This window comes from Gambusia affinis, linkage group LG10, assembly GCF_019740435.1.
Source record: "Gambusia affinis linkage group LG10, SWU_Gaff_1.0, whole genome shotgun sequence".
Lineage (NCBI taxonomy): Eukaryota > Metazoa > Chordata > Actinopteri > Cyprinodontiformes > Poeciliidae > Gambusia > Gambusia affinis.
The window spans coordinates 28,261,527-28,272,473 of NC_057877.1; the positions used below are offsets into that span (position 1 = coordinate 28,261,527).

The following is a 10,947-nucleotide window of genomic DNA, read 5'->3' on the forward strand; positions in this document are numbered from 1 at the left end:
CTAATTCATATATGTATTTTAAATTATGCGTTATATTCACACTTTAATTGAGTCACTTTTCGGCCTCGGTAGAAACAAGAAATGTTTTGTCGCCCTCTGGTGGGGAGTAAATATTCCTGCTATCTTCTTTTTCCTAAAAAAAGGATAAACGACCAAAATGAATTCATTTTAAGATAATATCAAGAGGAATGGTTGAATTTTATTTGACTGTTTCTGTGCCTTCGACTAGATTATCATCTTCCGGAATAACATAAACACCGACGGTTTGGATTATTCTAGATCTGTTAATGGCTGGTGAGACGGTAGTCATCTGATCCGGATTTGGGATTTTTTTCAGATTATTTTTTTTGCCATACTGAATAAAACCTTCGTCCATATTAAGCTCGGCCACGTGTCTCGGTGTTTTGTTATGGTCCTCAGCGGGGTTTAGCCCTTTAAACGACCCAGTTTTCCTGAAAACCTCCCCGTCACCTGGAGAGCGGAGCAGCTGCGGGATGGAGGCGCGTAAAGGAGGATGAAGATGCAGCGGAGAGCCTGTGGATGTTTCGGGGGGTATTAATAGGAGCGCTTGAGTGTCGCAGGCGTTACTTTCGAGACCGGGGGGCTTGGTGGAGGCTCGGCGAGCTTCTCATCCAGACTGCGCAGTCGGAATTTAAAAAGATAACAACAAAAAACAAGGAAATAAAAGGGATTTTTCACTTGGCAACATGGAAAACGTGCTCGCGGTTCTGAATTTGGGCGATTTTGCCCAGGCTTTTTCCAAAATGGGAATGTTTCCGGTGTTTGATGTCGCCTATTACATCGTTTCCGTCCTCTACCTCAAGTACGAGCCAGGTGAGTGTTTTCACTTATTAATAGGCAATAAAACGCAGAGTAAGTCTAGCTGCAGAAATGTGTCTAAGTGTTAAATTTTGGAGTCATTTAAATGAATTTACTCAGTTATTTTAGTACAGAGTCACATTGTAACCTTTCCTTATAAAGCGTGACCTGTTACATAAACTGCAGCTGTGGCTCCACAGCTGAACTCTGTAAGACTGAGTTAAACCGGGTTGCTTTTCTCCACGATTCGGCTTATTTGAGCAAGAAAGTTTGCAGAAGGATGAAACCTGAGAGAAGAGAAGGCCTGTGCATGCCAGCAATAAATAGAAGAGCCTGAAATAGACGCAGTCAGTGCGCCTCTGAAGACCCCGTGTTGCACTTTTTCAGGCCTTAGAGTTTCCTCGCCACTAAATCGCACTGAAAGTCATGACATTACTTTATTTACGGAACATTTTACACTAATAAAAACATGCAGAGCAGTTGTCTTTGCTCAGTTTGCATGTATTAGTATGATGCGTAATTATTTAATCCTGTGGGGAAAAGTTTCCTCTGTGTTTCTGTTTTGTTTCTGGGATAAAATTTCAGTCCATTAGAATTTTTACAAACCTTTTATAACCCCAAATAACCAATAAAAGCTGAAAAATATTTTCTGTTCCTGTCAGCCTTATAATGTTTCCATGTAAGTCAACAGTCAGTTAAAGCTGCTGCAGTATGTCACTTTTACATATTTATTTAAACTGTCGCCATGTTGTGACAATAAAATATGAGACCGTCAACCTGTGAAAAGATACATTTCTTCTACTTTCTCCTTGAGCTGCTATTGTCTGAAGAAATGCACCAAAACCAACCAATCAGAATCAGGAGGCGGGTCTTAGCGCTGTCAATTAACCCTGTTTACAAGCTGCTAAATTTGTTAATGGCAGAGAAAGAATTTACCATCACAGCCCCATCGGTGGCTATGCTAACTAGCTTTAGCATTTATGACAGGCTGTGATAGCTGCAGTAGCAGACAGCAAGGAAATTGTGATTGACAGCGTAAAGGCCCGCCTCCTGGCTCTGATTGGCTGTTTCTAGCTTGCACTCGGAGAAGGCAGAGGAGCTAAATCTTTCCACAGATTATCTGTCTCATACCAAACAGGACATGGTGACAGTTTCAACAAATATATCTTAAAACTAGAATACAAACTCTCAAGCCAGGAGGCATAAAATAATAAAGAAATTAGTAGCAAAATCATACAATTACAGACTCAAAACAAAAAGTTTTTAGCTAGTTTAAAGTTAGCAGTTCAGTTATCTTCCTGAAAGCTAAGCTATCTTTGGAGTTAGCTGTCCTGTAGAGATGCTACATGTATCCAGCTAACTGTAGCTCCAAAACAAAGTTACTCCAGTGAATTAACGCCCTTTCCTGTTTCATTAATAAAATAATAAGTTTGTTAGCTCGCTGCTCGCTGTAGGTTTCACTTTGACATATTATAAGAAAAGAAATGCTGTCAAAATGTCAGAAAACCGAGTAAATGTTGGTTTTACACGTCATTTAAAGAGTTTTTATTTTATTGAGTTTCTAACTCCAGCATGCGGCTGTTTTCTGTCCTGAACCTGAGCTCATTTCCATACCAATAATTTGACAGTCAAATGCTGCCAACCCAGCGTGTGTGAGATCATGAATGAGTCTTTCAGGCTGAAGGACGAGAAAACCGGCAAGTGTGGGGTCAGAGGTCAGAGGTCAGGTCCGACAGTTGCCAGGAAGTCATGCTGGATGTATTTATAGGCAGAGCAGCGTTTTTAGAGATCAGATTGCTGACTCCCCCACCCACCTGTTGCTGGAGATTTGCTCCTGCAGCTCAGCTTTAATGTCGGCGCTCCAACAAATCTATAATTATTATCCGTCCCATAATTGTAAAGTTATTCCATTTAAGATGTGGTTCCTCCTAGAGGTTCATGTTCATCCAGATTTAATTAAAATCATGGTGCAATTACCAATAAACATTCGTCTGTCATATTATTTTGCAGAATAACATCATATGGTATAGCGGGTTTGTCTAAAGTGTGGCTCAGGGGCCATTTGTGGCCCTCTGGAGGATTTTGAGCGGCCCAAATGATCTGCTAATCTGGTCTGTGAGGATAGGTGGTTGAGGCAGATGGACCCTTTTTCAACAACTTAAAAAAATATTAGCTACACAAAATATTTTCCCCTTTATTAACAAGGTCTTTTGCATCCTTATTTATTTTGGAACCATAAACTTTTAGACCTACTTTTTCTCAAAAGCAAAACTTCTCATATAAGAAAACAATCAATCCAACAATGATATACAATCTGTTTTCAACATAAGTAAAACTATTTTGTTCATTTTAACAAAATTTTAATTGTTTAATTTGTTATTGAGCAGCTAAAATTATAATTAAAAAAGGTACCAAAAGTGTGTTTTAAAAATGGTATTTAAAAAAATAGAACATTTTTGTGGCGCCATTTGCTTTCAACTTAATAATTTACATAAGCGCAAGTATAGCAACATTTCTGGCAATTATTAATAATTACTATGATAAAATCAATAATTTTGACTGGAAAAGAAATCACAAAAACAATCACATTACAGCTGATATGAAAAGATGTTCAGTTTTATTTAACTTCAAATAGTTTTTATCGAATGTAGAACCAGTTATTAATATTTTAACAATTTGTTTATGGATTTTATCAATACATAAAAGTTATCATGTGACGTCACACTTTTGGGAACTTTGTAACTCCGTATCTAACTGCCATGACTGTTGCTATGGAGTTGCTATGACAACGATAAAAAAAGTTACAAGCTTAGCTCGAGCTCTCGCCTCGATCCTACATAATTTATAAACAACATACTTATATGAATATAAGTATGTTGTTTATAAATATACTTTTATTTATAAACAATAAAAATGTTAAGTATATTTATATTGTTTATATAACTATACAATAAATTTTAGGTTGATTTTTCAGCCTAAAATCAATCGAGGATAATTGATTATTTATTGGGATGTAAATGAAAACAATATTTTGTAGCATGAGGTTGTAACTCTTTGTGATTTTACAAAGTAAAATTGAGAAATTCATTAATTATTAAACAATTGAAAATATTGTAGTTTCAATGTAATTTATTAAAATTCAATGAAAAGTAATAATTATCTGCCCGTCAGGAAACACAGGAAGTTTTTACTTGTAGCCAATAAATTACACTTTTACTCCAGCAGGAAAGTTTTGTTTTTGTGTTAAATATGAATTTTACATGTTTTACTTTGACTTCTCTTGTATAATCTGCTTTTGTTCCACATTGTTTAGTTTTTATTTTCCACACCAGGAACCATTTTGGAAATTATTTTTTCCACATGGGTGAAACCTTTTATTATCTACTTTGTGCTGAAACAGCAACAATAAAAACAAATGGAGGTAAAATGACCTGAAAATGACAAAAACTAACAAACAAAATACACTGCAACAGAAAATACCCTCCTTAAAACAAATTTAAAAATTTAAAAATCAAAATGTTTTAAATCTGCCAATTCATCTGGGACTTTTTATTCATACTAAGGAACTGTCGATTCAAAACAACCTCCAATATTTTGATGAAATATTACTTTTAAGTTAATCTTTTGTGTATAAAAAGATTTTGTGTTTCTGTTGTGTAAGATTTAAAAACTTTAAAATCAGAAAAGTAAGAAAAAAAGCAACTTTACTTCTGCACCTTAAACATTTTTTCTCCCTGACTGAAGTTCAATCAGAACAAACTTTTCTTGTTTTAGATTATTTAGAATAACCAAAATTATTTCTATTTACTACATACCAGAAAACTTGAACTTGTTTTTATTAACTTTTTATCCATATTTGTTGAGGATAGCTGTCTTTTAAAACTCTCTAACTTAAAGTGGAGCAGAGGATAGTTTAGGTTTTTTTTATTGTATTTTTTCCATTTATTCTCTCAGTTTTTAGCTTTAATTCTTTATTTTACTCTGGTCAGGCTAAGCTGAAGGATATTTTATTCCAGGGTCATGAGCTGCTTTATCAGGGCGTGTCGTGAAACACAAGGCTGGGTGTAAACAAAGACACGGCCCACATGGACACGAGGAAACCACTGATAAAATGTTTAATCTGTTTTTAGTAACAATACGACCGTTGGATGCTGACAAGAACTTCATCACTGTAAACGTTTTACTGCAATTTAAAATAAAATCATTTGTAAACACCGGCTGTCTTTATTTTAGAGGTGAAACCTGCAGAAAAAGAAACTAATTACTAACTGAGTTGTTAATATCTAATTATTAAGACTGAATGCTTTATATTTAACGAGTGGTTCTCAAAGTGAGGGTTGGGATAACCTGAGAGGACGCAGGACAGCAGGTCTGTGGGTCAAATATGAGTTTTATTTTCATCAGGATGTTTAAATATAAAAACACCAAATGAATGACTGTCATTACACACAATAAAATAAAAATAACATTTTCTATTTAATAACTGAATTCACCTTTTAAATCGTTAAATTAAGCAATACAATGTAATTCTTAAAAATAATTTTAAAAATGCATGTGATTATGTCACTTTATGTTTAATAAATCAGTAACTAAATAAAGTGTGAAATAATTATATATATTTTGCAGAGGTCAAATGAACAACTTGTAAAGTTCTGGATTGAACTGTTTGGACTTTGGGCATGTCATGCTGTCATGTGACCACTAGGAGTCACCAAAGTAAAACATTTTATATCCCAGCACTTCTGTCCCTCCGTTTATTTGCTCTCTTAGTTAAAATGAATTAAATGAGTTTTTAAAACCCTGTTTTCATATTTCTTCTCAGTGTAGTGAAGCATTGTAACATTTTTTCCTCTGCAGGCTCGGTTGAGGTTTCTCGCAGGAGTCCTGTGGCCTCCTGGCTCTGCGCCATGCTGTACTGCTTCGGTAGTTACATCCTGGCAGACATCATGCTCGGGAGCAGCCCGCTCGACTATTTCCAATACAACAGCCACATCCTGCTGGCCTCAGCCGTCTGGTGAGAGCATCCTCCTCATCTATAGACAGATGATACAAGTCAGAAGATTTATCAGTTGACATTCAGGATTTTAAGGGTGCATTCACACCAGCCGCTGTATTTGAACTCCAGTCCGATTCTCTGATTTGGACCAAAAAGGTGAATTCTAGTCCGTGTAAAAACTTCAGTATCAGTTTGGCTGAAGTGAACTGTGATGCAGTTTGAACGCATGTGTGAATGCAAGTGCTCCAAAAGCAGGAAGTGGACTACAGCGCAGGGCATTCTGGGTAAATGTAATCAAAACAGACGTGCTAGTCTAGCGCTAGCAGGAGGAATGGATGAAAATCTGATGCCACTACATTTTTGTTTGCATTTTGTGAAGATGGAATTTATCTTCAGAGCAGGGCATTCTGGGTAAAACCAACCAAAACAAATGCGCTAATCTAGTGCTACTGGGAGAAATGACTTGTGTTCTTTTACCAAAGACAAAAGAAAAATCCTACAACCACTAAAATTGTTTTTTCCATTTTGAAAAGAAGAAAGTTGTTTTCATGTCATTTCCTTCAGTGGTTCTTGTTGCAGCGCCCCCACAGGCAAGGAGGGGAACAGGTTTTTCAAAGAGTTCGGTTTGTTTGACACAGTGCAGTTTCAAATAAAACAAAATCTTACCAAATATTTTTGGTAAGATTTTGTAAATATCTTAGTATCCTTAAAATAAAATAAAAATAAATTGAAAGTAACTTTTCAGCAAGATAGAGAAGCTTGTTTTAAGTCAATAATTACTTAATATTGTTGGAAAGGTTTTAGTTCCACTGGCAGATTGTTTCATGATGACTCTTCTCTGGTAAACCTGAACAGGTACCTCATCTTTTACTGCCCCCTGAACCTCTTCTATAAGTGTGTGGCCTTCCTGCCGGTCAAGCTGGTGCTGGTGGCTCTGAAGGAGGTCGTCCGCACCCGTAAGATCGCCGCCGGCGTCCACCACGCCCACCACGCCTACCATCACGGCTACTTCATCATGGTGATCGTTGGATACGTCAAAGGTCGGTCAGAGGCAATTTAACAGCTCATACTATGTTTAAATTACATTTTCAGAGTTTGGCTCCTCTTTAGATTCAGGATTAGTTCATAGTTTACAGCTTCAATATTTTAGACTAAAGTCTAAACATGAACATTTTTAGTGGATAGTTTAATGCGGGTAAAATGCTTGAATTTCAATTAGGAAAGAGCTTCATTTCTTTATAAAGTCTTTTGATATTTAAACTGTAATAAAGCCAACATTTGGAAAACGTAATTTACTGTTGAAATGTGCCAGATTAAAAGTTCCTTTTGAAAATAACATTTTTAAAATTTCTGCGTTAAAACGATTCATTTTTCTTGCTCTGATGTAATATTATTTTTTTAATGACATGTTTTCATTTTCTATATGTGGAAATTCAACATAATCAACAGGAGAAATCCTGGTAAACATCAGACTGTGTGATGTAAAGAGTTTCTCTTCAGTTAGTTTCAGTAATGGGTCCAAATCTGAAATCAGTTCTTCACTTTTCTGACTAAATTCACCATTTTCACATATTTTCCAGTTAGTTTTATATGAAAGCAGAAAAACAATAAATGTTAAAATGTGGTTGATTAAGAGCGTAGTAACAAGAGCAGATTTTTAAAGGATTATTTGTTGAGTTTTTATTTTATTTCTGTTTATTTATTGTGATTTTTACCTTTCATGCTCGTCGGTCGTATCTTTAGAAGTGTGAAGCATTTATTTCATCTGCTCTCGTTTCTGCTGTCCAGACTCATGATGACAACAGACCTTTTCTCTCTCTTGTCCTCGTTTTGTTCATGCTGTTTTTATCCTTCCAGGGTCTGGAGTGGCTCTTATTTCTAATTTTGAGCAGCTGCTGCGCGGCGTGTGGCGACCCGAGACTAATGAGATCCTCAACATGTCATTGTAAGTGAGAGTGTGAAAACTTCTACTGCCTTTTTAATTTTAAAGGGTGTCTAAAAATACCTTTCACTCACCTCAAACTGCACTTTAAAGAAAATTAATAAGCATTTTTAAATTAGTTTTGTTTCATATTTGAGTTTCATCTGCTTCTAAAAAAATTACCCATCTGTTTTTGTAGTAATAAGTTCATGTTTTCTGTTGTCTGGAAGAGTTTTAAAAACAGAAGGGCTCTGCGCCGTTACCTAGCAACCCCAGTGGAGCCCTGCCCCGTTGCTTGGCAACCTAAGTGGAACTCCAGAATGATTGGTCAGCTGGTTTTACAGCTTTATGCTGCTGGAAAAGACAAAGTGTTTTGACTTACCATCCAGAAAGTCAGGTCATTAAAATTCACTAAAACTAACGAAATATTGATAACTGAAATTGAGAAGACATTTTATTAAACTGAAATAAATAAAAAGAGTAATTAATGGGAAAAAACCACAACTAACTGGAACTATAATCCTGTGTTTATAAAACTAACTAAAACATACTGGAATTATAAATCTAACATTCTTCACTCAATGAGTCAGTTCACTCCAACTGATGTGAAATTTTAAGAGTTTTTCCCCAACACTGCTTGTTCCATCCTCTACGTCAAATTATGGCACCACCTGGCAGCTAGTCTGCAAAATGGAAACTGGGAGAAAACACCAGAGTCACTTAGTTGTTCAACAGTAACTGAATAATTTTGTTTTTTGGAAATCATGTTTTCTGTTGAGTATTCATTACCCAATCACAGTATTCATAATCACAACACTTCAAACCTAAAACTGAACCAAAGTATAAAAATACTAAAACTACTACTGTAAGTAATAAAAACTAAATATTTAACCAATAACTGATACAAACTAGCAAACACTAAACTAACTCAATTAGGAAAACAAAAAATCACAATGAAATAAAAATAAACAATAATGGAAAACTGCCAGAAACCGTTTGCTGCATCCTTGTTGGTTGTGCAGGAGGCTCCACTTCTGCTTTTCAAATTTGTACGGTTGTATAATTGTTCAAGGAAGTATAATAATTCACCTTTACATTGTTGTAGGTTGATGAAACATTTTCTCAGGTTCATCACAGCTTTTCTTTGCTCTCGGCAGCCCGACTAAAGCCAGCTTGTACGGAGCGATTCTGTTCACCCTGCAAGAGTCCCACTGGCTGCCAGTATCCAAGAGCGTCCTCATCCTCGTCTTCACCCTCTTCATGGCCACGACGAAGGTAAAACCCTCACTGGAAACCAGGACATCATGTCATGTACAGCCAGAGGCGGGTAGAGTAGCCAAAGATTATTTTCAAGTAAGAGCAGCACGACTTCAACAAACTTTTACTCGAGGAAAAGTAAAAAGTAGCCATACAAGAAATTAGCGGAAAAAAGTATTTGGTAAAAGTCTATTGAAGTACTGAGTAACTGATCAAATTATCAATCATTTAATATTTAAAGATTACATCATCAGACTGATAAAAATATAAAGTTAAGTGGAAATTTTTGTATTTTATGGACCAAAATGACAATAATTTATATAAATAAGCAGAAATCAGGCAATAGAACAATATTACCAATAAAAAACTAATTTAACTTTAACAGAAACTGCAGGTGTGTGTCTGGTGAATTTTTGGTTAAAACGTGTTTGTTTTTTAATTCAGTGGGTAAAAAAATCCAGAAGTTTTACTGAAGTAAGAGCAGAAATACTTCATAATGTAATTACTCAAAAATAAAAAGAACAACCAAGTGAAAAATTATATTTTTAAAAAGTTTATTCAGTAAATGTAGCTGGTTTCCACCCAACTTGATTAGATTGATGTTCTGTGATGGAGGAGCTCAGTAACAGGAAGCAGTTTGACGGCCATGACTAACCTGAGGTTTCTGGGTGTTCTTGTCCTCCAGGTGGTGATGACGGCCCGCCACTCTCACGGCTCCCCCTTCAGCCTCGTCGAGTCCTGGACTTGCCACCTGCTGTTTGGCTCTCCTCTGGGCGGCGGCGAGGAGGACAACCATCATCCTCCCGCCGGCGCCGCTCCGTCTTCACCGCTCAAAAGCAAAGAGGAGCTGAACGAAGGCGCTCGCAAGAGGAAGGCCAAGAAAGCCGAGTAAGACGTCGCTGGTGAAGCTGCATCGGACTTGATGCCGTCCGACTTCCCCTTCCTTCCATAAGGACAGGAGCAGTTTGATCTCTGCCCGGACGAGACCCTTTTGATTGGAGCAACATGGTGCTTTTTGCATTTTACAAAGCTGGAGGACTGTAAATACCAAGGCAAACGTTTCACACAGCAGCCAAACCTGGACATTCATGAGTCTGGGAGAATCTGCATCTCTGCCCAGCGCTGCTTGGTGATCCAGCGGCGGTTCAGGAGCCGCATGGCAACGAGGCCATGGCGCCGCATCAATATTTTTATTCCTTAGTATAAAGGAATATGGAACTAAATTTGGGCCAAAACGTTTGTTCAAAAGAGTAACAAAATTCACTGGAAAAAAAGGCTTGAAACAAAAAAGTATTTAAACCGAAAAATAATTTGAAACTGAAAAAAGTGAAGCACAAAAAAAGATTTGAAAATGAGAAAAAAAAAATATTTCAAACTGAAAAAATATTTGAGACAAAAACATTTGAAAGAGAAATAAAAGACTAGAAACCCAAATAAAATATTTAAACTGAAAGAAAAAAAGATTTCAAACTGAAAAAATGAAACTCAAAAACTTTGAATCTGAAAAATAGTTTTGAACATTTTCTTTAGTTTCACATTCAGTTTGAAATATTTGTTTTCAGTTTCAATTTATTTTCCAATTTCAAAGTTTTTCATTTTCATTTATCTTCAAAGATTTTTTTAGCTTCAAAATAATTTCAGTTTCAATTATTTTTCTTTTTAACAAAACTTTACGGCCCCATTTTAGCTCCATAAAATTGGTCAACTTTTGTTATTCAGAAAGAAACAAAAAAGGACAAATTTATTCAACTCTCCATCAGAAATTAAAGGTGTTGTGGAGTTAACATTCTTCCTGTTTTCTGAGACGAAAACAAATTTCTATAAATAAATTAAATCAAGAGAAATATTGTGTTATGGTGTTTTTTTTGTTCACAAGGGAGAAAACAATTATTACTAACTGATTAATACATCAGTGTAACATTTTGAATTTTCAGCCTGAGGTTTAACTTTTGGA

At 36.0% G+C, this 10,947-nt stretch overlaps 1 protein-coding gene across 1 annotated transcript; it reads left to right on the forward strand.

The window, feature by feature from the left end:
• The first annotated feature begins 357 nt into the window (after window positions 1-357).
• tmem38a (transmembrane protein 38A) lies at window positions 358-10,319 on the forward strand. Its single transcript, XM_044128542.1, has 6 exons — window positions 358-834; window positions 5,677-5,833; window positions 6,671-6,855; window positions 7,673-7,760; window positions 8,894-9,011; window positions 9,679-10,319. The coding sequence occupies exons 1-6, from the start codon at window positions 708-710 to the stop codon at window positions 9,883-9,885; spliced, it is 882 nt and encodes a 293-aa protein (XP_043984477.1). The 5' UTR covers window positions 358-707; the 3' UTR covers window positions 9,886-10,319.
• Window positions 10,320-10,947: the final 628 nt, after the last annotated feature.